Source organism: Suricata suricatta, chromosome 2 (genome assembly GCF_006229205.1).
Source record: "Suricata suricatta isolate VVHF042 chromosome 2, meerkat_22Aug2017_6uvM2_HiC, whole genome shotgun sequence".
NCBI classification, from domain to species: Eukaryota; Metazoa; Chordata; class Mammalia; order Carnivora; family Herpestidae; genus Suricata; species Suricata suricatta.
In genome coordinates this window covers 104,777,443-104,794,059 of record NC_043701.1, presented here as the reverse complement: position 1 = coordinate 104,794,059, position 16,617 = coordinate 104,777,443, and the positions used below count along the sequence as shown (strand labels likewise).

The following is a 16,617-nucleotide window of genomic DNA, read 5'->3' as shown; positions in this document are numbered from 1 at the left end:
CCGGCGGACCCCGCGGACTCCGAGGAGCTGGCGCGCTTCCCCGGCCTGCGCGGGCCCACGGGCCAGAAGGTGGTGCGCTTCGGGGACGAGGTAGGTGCGGGCGGGGCCGGGGACCCTCTCCCCTCCCTGCGTCGCCCCTGCGGGTCGTGGGGGTCAGGGCTGACGGGAAGGCACGGGGGGATAGGGGAGCAGGCGCTAGGGGCGTCCCAAGGCCGCTGGCGCCGGGCTGGGGGCTCCCCGGGGGAGTTTGAGAATCGCCGCGAGCAGGAGGTCTTTGAAGACCCTCCCTCTGGACTCGCTCCGCTGGGCCGCACGGGATCCGGAGACTTCTCCGAGGGCCGTAGGCGGCTGCTCTTCAGTGTGGAAACAGCAAGGGATTATCAGCCAGCCAAGCCTGAGTTCTAATCCACTCTACTACTTAGCTGTATGGCCTCGGTCACTTAAACCTCCATGAGCGTCAGTCCCCACCCCCTTGCCGGTGTAAACCGGAGATGAGAATACCCACCCGGTGCCTGCCAGCGGAGGCGCTCAGAAAGTTGTATATGCATGTTAATATTTGTGTTGAGCTGTATGGGGCTAGTGAAATTGTCAAGCAAGATAAGGAGAAGGAGGAGGTGCCTTCCAGGGTGAGGAGGCAAAACCGAAGATGTTTCCCTAAAATGCTTTCCAGGTGAGCACGGCTGTGCAGCTTTGGTTTGGGGTGAGCATGGACCCACGTTTTTCCAGCAAGAAACTAAGGGATGAGTTTAAACGGGCTCAACAAGGCTTTGCTACATATAAGGGCATGTCTGCATCTCTGACCTAGACACTGTGGGCACACTTCTAGAGGAGAGAAGCACTGTAACCATATGAGAGAGAACTCGGGGAAGCCGCCTTCCGAGTCACATTGGCCTGAGTGTTCAGTGCTGCTTGTAAACTGGATCTTTTTCCTTTTCTCTTTCTTCTCCTTCGTCTTCTTTGTTTCACTGAAACCTCTTTGGTGCCATTAGAATTTGCACTGTGGCTGGCTGGCCTTGCACAGTAAACTTTTATCAAGAAAGGCAAAGTCAAAAGGAGCAAGAGATATAAAAATGAAGTATACAAAATGAAACACGCACCCTGTTAAGGCTGTGAGCCTGGAGGAGGGGAGCCAGGCTTGGCAAGTTTTTCCAAGGGTGCTGTGGATTGTGGAAGGGATCGTAGTTAACAGCGAGTTTTAAGTCTGACTCTCAGACTTGGGTGTGCTGAGACATTTATTAATACAAAATGTCTGTGGTCATAAACCCACGTACATGTGAGGGATGTGTGAGATGTGCTGTTAGCATTGCCTTACTCTGACAGAATTCAAAGAAAAGTCTCCATTGGACTTTCAACTCTGAAGGCTTTGCCAGGAAAAACAAGGGTGTGGTAAACCGGATGCATGAAAATATAGGTTCAAGACGTATTTAAGAGCTGAAACGTTTTGCGTGTGAAAATCCACATCTGTACAAAGGTGTTTGCAGTGTGTGCGCTCAGGTTTGAGTGATGCAAAAGCATGAATTCCCTCTTTGGAAAAGCCATGAGTCCATGAATATGAGAGGAAGTAAACCTGTAAATATTTAACAGATGTTGGAGAGTGACTGTCATTTTTCCTTAGCTTGGTGTCCGGCTAAGAATATCCACACGCCTGCTCATCATTAAAAGCCCTTGCCATATAAGGGCTAAGTGTCCCTGATAAGGAGAGATGTGGCCGAGTTAATTTTGTGTTCCAGTTCCTTCACTGGGAGCCAGACTGAGCTGTTTCTGAATTTGTAAACCCAGCGTGATTTAAAAGTGACTGGAACTAACTATTCCATGTGGTACCTGCACTTTTCTCCAGGAACAGACCCACCCTGCTTTTCAGAATCCAACTCAGCTTTCCAAAATGGGCTGGGAGCGCGCCCTGGAGTGGCTCTGACCAACTTTAGCCCAGATGGGCCGAGAGAGCACACGGAATTTGAGGAGGGGTACATTGCCCATGCGCATTTTTGCCTGCAGTGGCCATGTGTATTAATGCCACTAGGGAGTTTAAAATGCATTTCCTGAGACCTGGCAAAAGTCTGGACTAGTTGGTTGTCCAGGGGGAGAGCTATTCATGGAGGTGGGCTGGCTCCTAGACATGCGGGGCTTTGATGGAGACGGGGTGGGGAGTGACCTCGGGTAGGCTGCCAGACAGAGTGGCCCAAAAAGGTGACCCAGGTTTGTCCAGAAGGGCCCTAAAGCAGAGTGAGTAGGGCACTCTGTCCCTTCCCACTTGATCTGTCTTCTGGTGTCCCAGGGGCCTCTGCAACCAATCATGGGATGGAGAATGCTCTCCAAGGCCTCCAGCATCCTACCTGCTTGACTACCCCCAGCCCCCCAGCCCTGCCCCACATCTGCAATCAGACCTCTGGTGGCTGGGTGCTTTGCCTGAGTCAGCTCTCTCCGGAGCTGCTGTCTGACCATAGACCATGAACACGCCCCATCTTTAGTTCTTCAACAAAGGATCACCCGCCTCCTGGGTTCTGAGCCCCTTTCCTAAGGCTAAAAAATAGGAGGAGCCTGGGCTTTGAGTCAGTCTTGAGTTTTGGCTCCCATAGCTGCCTGCCTTTTGACCGTGGCTAAATCACAGACCCCTCTGACCGTCAGCTTTATCGCCTCTGCGATGGGAATGACATTATCAGGATGATAAGAGAGAGATAATGTCCACCAAGAGCCTATGGACGGGGAGAACGCCATTGACCCTTGACCAACACTGGTTTGAAGTGTGCAGGTCCATTTCTATACAGATTTTTTTTCCTGATAAATACAGTATAGCCTTGTAAATATGTATTTTCTCCTCCTTATGATTTTCTTTATAATGTTTTACAGTAAACACACATAACTCACGAAATATCGTTAATTGACTCCTTATGTGACCAGTAAGGCTTCTGGTCGGCAGTAAGCTATTAGTAAAATTTTGGGGGGAGTCAGAAGATTACATGTAGGTTTTTAACTGCATAGGTTTCCCAAATCCCTGTGCTGTTCAAGCATCAATTAACTGTATTATTAGCCAATCTCTCCGTTTCTACTTAGAAAAATCATTATCATGAAACAAATGCATTGCTGCTGCTGCTCAGCCTGGAGTTGGCCAGTCAGAGTTGTCTGCGTGAGACAGAACTCTGTTCTGGGGGGCTCTGGGGCTGTGCCTTGGGGCCCGGATTTGCAGCTCTGGTTTGCTCTGTCCACAGCCTGGCCATGATGTGACCCGTCTCTGGATCTGCAGTCACATCAGCCTCAGATTGTGCCACCTCACCCTGAAAGACAAGGCCATCACCTTTCTCTGAATATCCTCTCCCCCATCTCCAGTAACATTTTTGTATCCCATATTTTAAGTCAAGTGTGACCAGCATCTAGTCATTAGAAACCTGATTGTGTGTGTGTGTGTGTGTGTGTGTATTCACATTTAAAAAAATGTTCATTTATTTTTGAGAGAGAGAGAGAGAGAGAGAGAGCATGAGCAGGGGGAGGGGCAGAGAGAGAGGGAGACACAGAATCTGAAGCAGGCTCCAGGCTGGGAGCTGTCAGCACAGAGCCCAACATGGGGCTCAAACTCACAAACCGTGAGATCATGACCTGAGCCGAAGTTGGACACTTAAGCAACTGAACCACCCAGGCGCCCTGAAACCAGATTGTATAGTGATGGCGTCGATCTAAGTGGCCATGAGTATGGTCGGGGGACTGCTCTGTGTTGGACAGGTGCAGTGTCGTGGCATCTGTGTTCGTTTTTACCCTCGCTGTCTGTGCAGCGAGAAGGCCGGGCTCAGATCCCCACCCCTTGCCAGGATGACCAGCCTGGTGCAGGGGGAGGCTGGCTGCCTTTGTGCATATAGGCAGGAGGGGACCTGTTAGTTTTCAGTTTTTACTTCCTGGGGACTCAATCCGACAAATGTTTCTCAGCCTATTACATTAGATACTAGAGGCCTTCTGGCTTTAGGGCTGCTTAGGCTGCCCATCATCCTCTCCAGCTCCTCTAAAAATTCCCCCTCGGACATGTGATCTTCGTACAGTTTCTCCACAAGGCCACCGGCCCCTCCTGCGCCCCCTTGATGTCCCCAAGCACCTCCTGTCGGAGAATCTGGAGCTCCTGCTGGCGAAATAGCTCTCTCCTAGCGAAAGAAGCGGGGTGCCTGGCGTCCCCAGACCTGGCTCTCACTGCTGCCCATGCCACCAGCAAGGTGCCCCCTGCTCAGGGTCCAGGTCTCCCTCCCTCCGTGAAATGAGCAGCAGGCTTGATTTGGAGCAGACGTAGATCCTGGTACATGCCCTCTTGGTCTTGTTTTTGGTGCGAACATTAGGGCACATTTGCCAACGGATGCCTTCCGCAGTCTGACTTTCCCTGCATTCCTCAGCAGTAAAGTATGGGGAATGGCTTACGCTGGGAGGTTTTTATTTTAGAAGGTTTTAGGGATCGCTCAGGCTGCTTCTGCTGCTTCCTGTTATCAAACAGGGGGAAAAAAACAAACCCAAAAGTGGAATTTTTGCCACCACTCCCACTCCCAAACTCCTTGCCACCTATCTTGCAGGGCCTGGGCCACTTTCTTGGCCCCACAGGCCGTAAGCAGGTAACCCTGGAAATTTGGTGTGTCTGCTTCCCATGCACCTACTTGTGTCTCCCACCTGGCATGAAGTAGATGAAGGTGGGCAGGAAGGGTGTTGCCATGTGCCACACGCCAGCCCTTGTGACCCTGATCTGGATCTCGCATGTTGCAGAACACAGAGTTTTAGGGCCCTGGAGCTAGACGGCCCCGCCCCCTCTTCCACAGCCTAGCCAGACCATCTGCTGTGGGAAGGAAGCATCCCTCCTGGGTGCCCGCCTCCCTCCGCGTCCTGCAGGGATCTGGGGGCGGGCTGGCTGCCCCGTCGCCCCTCTCCGCCTTGCCCCTCTCCGCCTTGCCCCTCTCTGCCTTCATCTTTTCTGGGGCTGAGCTGTGGCCTCCCCGACTTCCTGGCAGCCTCTGCATGGCCTGAGCCAGCATTTCCCTTCGCCCCGACCCCACTGCCCCTCCAGCTCCTGTGCTAGGGGGCCTGGGGTGGGGGTGGGGTGTCTGTATGGACTATGCCAGTTCAGCAAACCCTGCACCCTGCATCCTCAGGGCTTTCTTCTCCTCAGGGGTCCAGCCTAGATTTTTTTTAAGTTGATTTATTTTTCTTAGTAACCTCTATACCCGATTTAGGGCCCGAACTCAATGACCCTTAGATCAAGAGTCACGCACTCTACTGACTGAGCCAGCCAGACATCCCCCCCTTTTTTTCTTAAACTAATTAAATTGTTACAAACTGTATACAATTGTGCGCCCGTATGTTACTGGTAAGAAACCCAAACCATGCAGAAGCAGCTTTGTGAAGCAGTTGGTAGTATTCTTCCAGAACTTTCCTCAAGCATTAAATCTTCGTTAGGTTTGAGGCTGGACGTGTGGTGTCCTGACACACAGGACCTGTAATGCGCGAGGACCCCCTTCCCCTTCCCCTTGCGCGGTTTGGTCTTTCCTTGTTTGAGGCTTTGGCAAAAAATTTTTTAAAAAGGGGGGTGGGGATTTGAGAGTTCCTTTCTCAGGATTTTGGATTTGTTTTTTAAGGAAGGTGGAATGTGTAATTATGGTTCCCCACCTTCGGGCTGAGAGAGCCATGTATTTTTTAGAAAAGATGATAGGGTTCACGTAGCTTTTCGTGTCCTAGGATCTGGATTTCTGTGCCCTCGCTCTGGACGAGGAGCTGAGAACGTGGCCCCGAGTCCAAATCTACTACCTGGGCTGAGCGGGGGAGGCTGCCGGGCCGCTCCCACAGGCTTCCCCTTTGGGAAGGTTCTTTGTCCGGAGTGGCACCCAGCCTGCTACCCACGTAGGGGAGGAAGGGTCTTGAGCAGGTGAGCCCTGGGAGCTAAGGCAGCCACATAGGTCCTCTCCCTGGGTCCTCGGTGTGCAGGGAGGGGGCAAGGCAGAACTAGGAAACATGTGGAGTCCGTTCTCATTGACAGGAGTCATTTTCACCCTCTTAAGAGAGTCCCTTAATCCTGGAGAAGAAAATCTATTTTTTCAAAGACAATAAAGGCCAGACCTGTCTTTTTTTTTAATATTTAAAAATTTTTTTTAACGTTTATTCATTTTTGAGAGGCAGAGAGAGACAGAGTGTGAGTGTGGGAGGGGCAGAGAGAGAGGAGACACAGAATCTGAAGACAGGCTCCAAGTTCCAAGCTGTCAGCACAGAGCCCAACATGGGGCTTGAACCCACGGACCAAGAGATCATGACCTGAACTGAAGTTGGATGCTTAACCCACTGAGCTACCCCCCCCAAAATGTTTTTATGTTTATCTGTTTTTGAGAGAGAGACAGAGACAGAGGATCTAAACCAGGCTCTGTCCTGACAGTAGAGATCCCTGTGCGGGGCTTGAATTCAGAAACTCTGAGATCATGACCTGAGCTGAAGTCAGATGCTTAACCGACTGAGCCCCTCAGGCGTCCCCAGACCTTTCTGTCTGTTGCCTTCGGACTTTCTTCCACTCCCCCCTGCTCCTCCACCTCCCCTTGCTCCCATTACCACCACGGCGCCAGCCTTCATTTCTGATTTTGTATTTCTGCCGGAACCTACCCACTAGTTCACTCGTCACTGCTTTTCTGTTGTGGGGACTGCAGTTTTGTCCTTGTGCTTGTGGAAACCCTCCTATCTCAGCAGAGTTAAATATATTACAAGCCAGAGGGAAAAGCATCGATTCCATAAATATATGAATAATGGTCCCTGAACAGAAGCAGTTGGTTAAAAAAATTCTTCTTCCTCACTCTCCTGCCTTTATTTTTTTTAAAGGACACTTTGTTTTTTTAGAGCCGTTTTAGGTTGAGAGCAAAACTGAGCAGAAAGTACAGAGATTTCTTGTATGCTCCCTGCCCCCAGCTGCGCACAGTGCCCCCCACTGCCGACAGCCCCGCTCAGAGCGGTGCACCTGTTACAGCGGATGATATGGGGATCCGCCAGAGTCTGCAGTTCACGAGAGGGCTCACTCTTGTGAGCGGGCAGGGGGTCAGGGCTACCCACCAGGATGGCCTCACACAGTGTAGTTCACAGCCCTGAACCTCTGTGCTCTGCCTGCTCACCCTCCACCCCCAATCCTTGGTCTTTGCTCTGTTTCCACAGTTTTGCCTTTTCCAGAATGTCATATAGTTGGAGCCATAGACCATGTAACATTTTCAGACTGGCTTCTGTCATTTAGTAATACACAGTTCTTTTCATGGCTTGTTAGCTCATTTCTTTCTAGCCCTGAATAATAATCCATTGTCTGGTGTATTTATCCATTCACCTGCCGAGGGGCATCTTGGCAACTTCCAGGTCTTGGAAATTATGAATGAACCTGCTGTAAACCTCAGTGTACCAGTTTTTGTGCGGATGTAAGTTTTCAGCTTGTCTGCTCGGATACCAAGGAGCGGGATTGTTCCGCCTGCTTTTACCGTGCCGCTGCTGCTTTGAGGAACAGACTCACTCAACAGCTCACCAGGGAGAATGCGCTCCACGCCCAGACCACAAGACGTCACCAGAGGGCCGGGACAGTCAGCCACAGTGGGGCGTTCCTGACCCCTTCTCTAGGCTCTGCTGTCTGAGCCTGATTTCTCTTCCCTGTGGTATTTCACAGCTTACCTGTAAGGCCAGATGCCACCACCTGTCAACCAGAACCTCCTTTAATTTATGGAAGTTGAGAGCACAGTGACTTACGGTCCCAGTGAGCACCTAGGATCCTGACACTTCGGAATTACTCAACGATCAGATTTATTTCTGGGATGCTCAGCGGTTGGGATTCTAACTCTTGGCAGCACTGAAATTTACCAGACTGTGCACCATATTCCGACGTTCTGAGAACGTTCTGACTCTAGCAGACAGGAGTATTTAGTCTTTATGGTCTCATATGCAACAGCGTTGTTAGAAACGCAGCTGCACTAGTTTTGTATGTAATCTTGGAATGCCGGGAAGAATAAGGAGATACATGTTTTTAAGGGTGAGTTGCATTATGCTGGAGACCATCAGTTTGCCTCCTGATCTCACCTTGCTGCAAAGCAGTGTGGGAGAGAGCTGGCCCAGAGACCCCAGGCTTCTCGTGAGAGCAGTTTGAGCCCTGGGTGGGCTTGGGGGGAGGCCCTGTCTGGCACCACTGTGCGTGGCGTAGACTGGGCAGACAGAGGCAGACCCCTGTGCCTTGGAAGCCGCAGGCACAGGCAGTCTGGTGGCCGACCTAGGTAAGCCTCCCAGTAGAATGGCAACGTTAGGATTACTTAGGGGGTCATTAGTGTTGTAAAACTAGGTCAGGTGGGGCCTATGGATTCTGTGTGTTGTAACAGCACCCTAGGTGATGCCGAGTTTACAGTCAGGCCTGGGGACGGCGAGGGGACAGGCCGTCTCAAGAGAGTCTTGAGTCTGCTGTCTGGGCCCCAGGCACATGGGAAGGAGCCATTCCCATCGAATCCTTGGGACAGGTGTGCCTACCACGGAGGGGTGCAGTTCTTTCAGGCCAAAGGGGCACACAGGATGGAGCCTGGACTTCCCAAGTGCTGCCAGGGTCTCAGAAACGGTTCGATGTTCCAGGAAAGGCACAGCTTCCCGTCTGCTGGCCACTGGGGGCCAGCGGGAGGTCAGAGGCCACATTGGATCGCCCATGCCTCTGGGTTGGCTTCCTCCTTAGGGCGGACCTGTTGAGGACCTGAGGGGCAGTCAGCGCAGACACTGCTGTCCTCAGGTGCCATTGGTCCCACATGCTTGAGTGCCATGATATAACTCACTGGCCCTGAAAGTGGAGAGAAAGTTATAAAAGCATAAATGCTCAGTAGGGTCTGATCCAGTTCATTAAGAGGAAAGGTTGATATTTGTAAAATTTCACCATATTTGAAGTCAATTTTAAGTCCAGAGTTTCTCATTCTGGAATAACTTTGGAATGGTCATGACTTTTGTAGACAAATCACAACCAATTATAGATATGTTGCCTGTAAACCGAATAATTTCAAATGCAAAATTACCAAAGTTGCTTTAGAATTTAGTAGCAAGGAGCTCCTGGGTGACTCAGTCAATTTGGTGTACGACTTCGGCTCAGGTCCTGATCTCACAGCTCATGGGTTCAAGCCCCGCGTCGGGCTCTGTGCTGACAGCTAGGGGCCTGGAGCCTGCTTCAGATTCTGTGTCTCCCTCTCTCTCTGCCCCTCCCCTGACATGCTCTGTCTCTGTCTCTCTCTCTCTCAAAATAAACACTAATGAAAAAAGCGTGTTTTATATTTAATTGCAAACTTTACACATAACTTAGAATGTGGTAAATATCAGTATGTTCAGTATTGGGTTGCACCCCGGGGCATGTTGGTAAACATTTAACATCCGGTTCCAGGGAGTGAAAGGGAGCACTCCTGATGTGATGTCCTCACAGGGTCGTCTGATTGTGGACCCCACCTCCACCTGCCACATTGCGGACCTCCACCCCTCCCCTGCTGCCCCGTGGGTGACTCCCTGAATTCGAGCTGGGCCCGGAGGAGGAGTAACACCAGGCACACCTGCTGTGTCCTCTTCAGATGTGTTTTACTTTTTGCAGGTGCAGTAGATGTAAAATAACCCCAAGACCATTGGTGGTAGCGAGAGGCACTATGGTAATTAGGAACTGATCAGTTCTGAGTATTTATTACCTCTGCAGGGTTTTTTTTCGGGGGAGGGGGCTTTTTTTTTTAATGAAAAAGCAGATTTTATTTTTTAGAGTAGTTTTAGGTTCTTAGCAAAACCAAGTGGAAAGCTCCCACCCCCACACGTGCACAGCCTCCACAACAGAGTGGGACGTTCGTTACAGGAAATGAACCTACTTGATGCATCATCGTTGCCCAAAGTCGGTGGTTGATATGCGGGTTTATTCTTGATGTTGTACTCCCGCAAGTGGACTGTGAAAAGTTTAGGAGTTTTTTGAACCTGGTGTTGAACGTAGTCGTTACTATTATTAAAAGAATTAGGGGTGCCTGTGTGGCTCAGTCGGTTAAGCATCCAGCTTCAGCTCGGGTCATGATCCCACGCTTCACAAGTTCGAGCCCCGTGTTGGGCTCTGTGCCGACAGCTAGCTCAAAGCCTAGAGCCTACTTCAGATTCTGTGTCTCCTGATTTCTCTGTCCCTTGCCCACTCATTCTCTCTCTTTTTCTCTCTCTCTCTCTCTGTCAAAAATAAATAAGCATTAAAAAAAATTTAAAAAACAAGTGTTGGCAGGGATGTGGAGAAATGGGAAGCTTGCGCACTGTTGGTGGGAACGTAAAATGGTACAGTGGCTGTGGGAAATGGTGCGCAGTTCCTCAAAACGTAGAGACACAGAATTACCATTTGATCCTGAAATTCCACGCCTCGATCTACGGCCAAAAGAACGGGAAGCAGCCACTCGAACAGATGCTCATATGCTGGTGTGCTCAGCAACATCTGGCGCGGGAGTCGGCGCAAACCCGCTCCAGCCCACTGCTGGCTGCGGCCTCCAGAAAGCGTTCCCACAGAGATCTTAAAACACTCTGGCGTCCGGTCTTCAAAGAGTAAAGTAAATGCTGGAGATTTGTGCAGACATGCATTCTGGTACTACGGGCAGAGAATATTCTTACTGTTTTTTAATACTTTTTCCATCGGGAGGTGAACATTACTTTGGGTGAGAATTTCCCAGCGAGAGGGAGTCAGGGCCTCTGGGACGTTAGAGGAAAGACCAGTTGGTGCCTGTACATCCTTGAGTCCTTGGGGCCACATGGGGATGAGCAGAGCCTCCCACGTGTTGCGCTGGCCTCTGATAGTTTCAGGGGGGTGTGTGTCCGGTGGCCCTCTGTGGCTTCCCCTCTGCTTTGTGTCCTGCTCCTTTGGGATCTAGTGACTTCTAGGTTTCGTCCTGTGCCATGCTCCAGAGAAGAAGCAGTTTCCAGAGAGAGACAGTGTTGTCTCTGTACAGCCCTCCCTCTTGCAGAGGAATTTGACTGTGAGGGTAACTCTCGGCCGAAACAGAGCCCCTCAGTGACATCCTGTGGCCTGAGTGGCAGATGTGATTGGGTGCTTGAGTTGGTTCAGATCTCGGGCACTGGAAGGGCCTGCAGAGGACTTTTCAAGCAGCCCCTACAGAAAGCATCTGTGAGCATCCACAAGCCTGTGTCTGGCCATGTTTTGGTTGCCTGCTGGTCATCGTGGGACTGTAAGAAAGAACACTGTGTGCACACACACCACCACACAGCCGTTGTGATGCCATTTTGCATCCAGCTGCCCACAGAGGCTGTTCCCAGTGCTGGAGTGTGCAGCACGGCTGACGTCAGAGCTTCAATAACATTCTTGGGCGGCGTGTTTATTTTTGTTAAGCATTTTATTATTTTTATGAGCTCAGATTTGCAGAAATCTAAGGAATTTGCCCCTTGACTGCGTTTCTTGCCGGAGCAAACAAAAGCCTACTGACCTGACACTGAGTTGGGGAGAGGTCACAGTGTAACCGTCTCTTGGTCTCTGACCCCCCTGGAATTCCAGCTAATATGGGCTGTAGCTGTTGGTAAGTGCTGGCTCTCCATGCTCCCAGCTCAGCCTGTGTTCCTGTGAGTCTGCACTCACTGTCCTTGCAAAGCCAAAAGCTTTATTTTAATTTTTGCCCATCTCAGCCGTACAGCTAATATTTAAGGATAGATCCTATCGCGTGATAAGGGGGGTCCAGCTCCAGTGCGCCCTCGGCCACTCGGTCTGCTCCCTTCCCTGCTCTGCATGTCCCATCCATCTCTGCGCACCTCTCCTGTCCGATGAGGTGGCTGCTGGGCTGTCCCACCTCTGGCGGGAAGGACCACATCGGCCCATTGATTTCCCTTTCCTTTGCCCCCACAGATGCAAATCCAGAATAAATATGTAAGCGCCATAAGCCTACTTCACTTTCCCCGTGTAGAAAAACAGTCCTTCTTATTTTCTTATTCGAAGAGGCAGTTAGAGTGTCCTGAGCTCATAGAATTTTAGACCTTTCGGGTCCTTTGGCTCAGTTGTGCTCTCCGCCGGCCACCCCCTGCCCACGCAGGCTGGACTGGACGCAGACGCCCCCCGCCGCTGAAGCTGGGCCTTCAGCCCCCCTCTCTCGTTACAAAGGTCGGGTCTCTCACATTTCTCCAGGCGGCCCACTTCCATTTTTGGAGGGACAAGAGTTTGTAAATTGAGAAGTAATTGGGGTTTAGCTGGAATTTCAAATGGGCAGCAGCGGCCCATGTTTTAGCTCATCAGTACTTTCTGCCCCAACAGCAGGGCACACAGGGACTGATGCAAACCAGTCCAGAGCTAACGTGGGGATGGTGCCAGCTCCAAAAGTAGGGCGTCTGCAGACCCAGAGGAGGGCAGAACCTGACTGCCTGCTTCAGAGGTGGGAGCACCCGTGTGGGGAGCACCCCACTTAGTAGAGGTGCTTTAAGCAGGGGCAGTCTTAACTTAAAATACTTTACCCCATTCCCAGTGTGTATCACTCAGTTTGTCCCAACCTTTGGTTCCGAAACTATCTTCCTGCCCCTGGAAGCAAGCACAGGAAGACGGCTGGGGGCTTGGAGGGGGTAGCCAGGAGAAGGCCATGTTCCCCTCATTTATTCAGGCCAGCGAGCCAAACATGTTGGGTCCAAGGTCAGATTCTCAGTTACCGTTCTGAAGGGCACTTTCCGTCGTGTTCTGTTGGGGAGCGTGGGGGTGACTTCAGAGCTTCGTTATGAGTAGGCGCCTGCATAAAATTGGGTGTTCTTCATCGATGCAGCCCGTCAGCCCTTCTGAGATCTGTGCTGGGCCCCAGGGGGCGCTGGGGGGGACTTGGCTGCACTGGCTTTGGCCGGAGGCCTGCTCCCTGACATGTGTTGCTACATTTGATTGTTACAACAGCCCTGCGAGGGAAGCGTGATTCTCCTCTTACAGATGAGGAAACTGAGGCTCAGGAGGCTACGCCATCTTTCCATCATGTCTAGTCCCTGTCAGAGCAGAGGCCCAAGTCTGCAAAGCTCCTTCCCTTTCTGCTCGCACCCCCATCATCGGTGTTTGTCTCCCCCCCCCACCCCTTCCCAGCCTCCCATTCAATCACTGAGCATCCTTTTGGTGGGGGAGGGGCGTGCCTGGCCCCCTCCGCACAGCTGAGGGGGAAGCCAGACGGGGAAGGTCAGCACAGTCTATGCAGAGCATCCAAACATCAGGCTTGTTCCCAGCCAGGAGTTGGGATGAGTCCTAAGTTTTGCTTACCCCGTGGCCTTCGGTGGATGTTTGCGTGGGGTATGTTTGGGTTTGGGTTTCTGACTTATTCTTGAATTTTTATTTCAGGACATAACTTGGCAAGATGAGCACTCTGCCCCTTTCTCCTGGGAAACGAGGGTGAGTTGGAGTAAATTTAGATTTGTTTGTTTTTTTGAAAAATTGCACGGTCATGTATTTTTCTTGTAGCTCTTGGTGGACTCAGAAGGCAGAGGTCCTGCCATCTGGCTGCAGGTGCCACCCCACCCCCTACCCACTGGTGGAAAAGGAGAGGAGCGGAGATCACGAGGAAGAGCTAGGAAATCCGTGGGGGGCAAGGGGGCATTGTGATGAAATTAAAGTGGTCACCCCTTGACTAGGGCCCCAGCCATTTGGGGCTTTCTCTGCTCCTGGCTCTGTCCCCCAACATTCGGGGGTACTCTGTAAGGCAGAGCTTGGAGAGAAGCTCCTGGGGGGGACAGGCAACCTTTATTAAAATGAGCTCAGGGTAGGGGCAAGAGAGAGACAGTGGCAGAAGCAAGACTGCAATTCAATTAACATTGCCTGGAAGAGTCTGTTCGGAGGCATGAGAGGCCTGGGGGCTCTGGGGGAAGCGAAATACACCGATGGTGGCCTGTGAAATTGACTGGGCAGTGGCTACGCAGGGACCTGTGTCAGCAGTACAGCGCAGACTGGTTCACTAGCCTCTAGTCACCTGTTTACTTTGATGACAATGATGATTATTGCCAGAGTTGGTTCACAGTGTCAGGCTTCCTGATTTTATTTCCTCTATCCTACCTTGTTGCTCCAGTGGAAGTGCATGAGTAAGGGGCAAAGTCACCAAAAGGCAGGTGTCTGTAACCCAAGGAAAACGATCAAGAGTCTAGAGCATTTAGTGTGTCGATGGTTCTTCCATAATGGGGGTGACAAAGACGGTGGTGTGCCTGGAATGGGGCTCAGACTTGAGGTCGGAGCAGGGCTTTGAAATGCCCGTCCTTGCACGGGCTTTCTGGCTGGGCCCTGCGGAGAGGGTGGGTCAGCGCGGGGCAGGGCAGCCAGCGGGTCTGCAAGACCCCCAGAAGCCCTCCCGTGGGGCGGGGGCTGTGTCTGAAAATGGAACAGTTGACCAGGTTCCCGTGGACGAGGGCAGGGGGTGCTGTTGCACCCGTGACCTGAGCCTCCCCGAGATGGGGACACGCACACCATGGACCTCACATGAGAGCTGGGAGGAGGTTTTGGAAACGCAGGTGCACATGATCATCCTGTGGGCGTGGATTCCCGCAGGGTCCTAAATATCCTACGTATAGATGCAAACATCTGCATCCTGCATGGGCCCGAGTTTTATTTCCACTGCAGATTAGTAATGTAGGTCTGTGCAGAGGGCAGTGCGAGCGGAATGGTGTGCCTGGAAGCCGGGTCTCACTAGGGATCTGGGCCCTGGTTGAAGGACATCCATCCAGAAGCAGCCAGGAAATAACAGTGACTCCTAAAACCAGCTAGGAATCCCCTAAGGACACTGTCAGGGAAGTGGTGGGTGGGTAGAGACTACATCATCACGCTGGCATTCAGCCAGGAGCTCCCCGGTGGGTAACTGAGGAGCACTAACCCTGCCTGTGAGACCTAGTGGTCAGAGGGAACAGCCGCTCTGCAGGGTAGGAACAAACGGCCTTGGGTGTGGTGGCCAAGCGCAGCACAGACTTGCCTGGCCTGGGTCCTGTGTCTGAGGACATCACGGTGATAATGGCACAGAGGTCCAAAGACTGATAACGTCCGAAGTCCTGAGTCCATCTCATGCCCCGTGAGAATATCAGCTCTATTAAGAATTTGCCTTGTGAAATATTACTGAACCTGCTATTTTGGGGGTAGGACATTCCATCTATTATTAACTTACTGCAGATGACATTCTGAAACGAGGCTGGGCAGTGGCTGGAGCAGGTGCCAAGATGGGGCTCAGTCGCCACCGGGGCCAGTGTGGGGCGCAGGTGTCCCCAGAACGAGGATGGCCAGCTGTCCCATGCGGATCGCACCTGTGCAGGTGCTCACAGCCCACGATCGCCGGCCAGGTCCCTCGGGTTCATCTGTGTTGCCCACTTTGCAAAGAACCAGCTTACTTCACCAACGGGCAGGCTCCCTTGGGGTCCTCACCTTTTGGTTTGATCTCTTGAAGTTGGACTTGCATAGTTTAGGGTTAGAGCCTTGTAGACATAAAATAGAGAATGTTCCAGAGTGCAGAGAGGCTTGTCTCTGTTTTCACATATCAGCAGGGAGTTCTAGAAAGTCCCACCAAGTGGACTTAAGTGGACTTAAGTCACCAGCCCTAAGTTGGAGCACCCTGCCTCCTTGCTTTTCGGGCTTTGTCACACTCTCCTTGAGGACTGGCGAGAGCCTCTTTGGAGAGCTGCAGACAGGAAAGGGGTGGCTTGAGGCCACCCTGATCTGCAGGTGTGGGATTCAGGGCTCCAAAGCGAATCTCCTGCTTAGTTATCTGTTGATGCATAACAGGTACCCCGCAGCTTCATGGACCAAAGTAGACTTTCTTTGCTTATGACTCCGGGGCTCAGCAGGCTGGGCAGGGCTGCCCCGACTGTTCTTTTGGCCTTGCCTGGCTTGGCGCACTCACCATCTCTTTCTCTGCTCTGACCTCTTAGGCCCCCGATCATCACATCAACTGAGACCAGGGTAAGCCCCAGCCAGGGTCATGACCGTTGGCAGAACTGAGAATGTCAGGGGTTTGGGGGTGCTTGGCCGATTGTTATAACTCTGTGTGGACCCCTCCCTTTAGGCCAGCCCATGGTGGTTCCACCTACAGAGAATGGGTTGGCCCTGTGCTCGGTGCCTGGGGTCCTTTGCCCCAGCAACACACAGTTCTGATCAGGAGCGCCCTTGAGGGCTGGCCAAGTGCAGAATGGTCCGTGGAGCAGCTGTCCCCTTTTTTGCTTTCCAGCCCAGCCCTCCCTGCCTGGGGCCTGCTGAGGCTGACCTGCCCAGGCGCCCCTGTGTCTCTGCGCTCCTCCGTCACGGAGGGGAGGCTCAGAGGGAGAGTGGCCCGCCCCAGCTGGGGGTGAGTGGTGGTTATCTTTCCCACCCATCTGTCAGCCTGGGGGTGAGCCGGCAGAGAGGGTGCCTGTGGGCCCCCACGGCGGATTCCTTTCTCATGCTACTGATCTTTCAAGAGGAAGAAACTCAGCACTTGGAATGCTCCAGAGATGGGAGGCAGGGAGCAGAGAGGATTCTTGGCATTCCCCGGTGGGCCTGGGCTGGGGAACTTAGAGGAGATATCTCCAGAGGCAGGTCAGGCCCTGGCGCTGGCTTGCTGGGCTCTAGGGACAACCCCCCTTCAAAGCAAGCGGCCCTCCCCTTGCCTCGGCTGTCTGGCTTCTGTCTGTCCATCTTGGTCCTCCTCCCAGTGTGCATTGCCT

The 16,617-nt window shown here is 52.2% G+C and overlaps 1 protein-coding gene across 1 annotated transcript in view; it reads left to right on the top strand.

Annotated features, from left to right (window-relative positions):
- C2H1orf198 (chromosome 2 C1orf198 homolog) overlaps positions 1 to 16,617 on the top strand; it is a gene marked incomplete at its 5' end in the record, with an annotated part of 29,229 nt that continues 12,612 nt past the window's right edge. Inside the window, 2 exons of the mRNA XM_029919348.1 lie at positions 1 to 90; positions 13,289 to 13,339. Of these exons, the coding sequence (XP_029775208.1) occupies positions 1 to 90; positions 13,289 to 13,339 (141 nt within the window). The remainder of the gene's footprint in view (positions 91 to 13,288; positions 13,340 to 16,617) is intronic.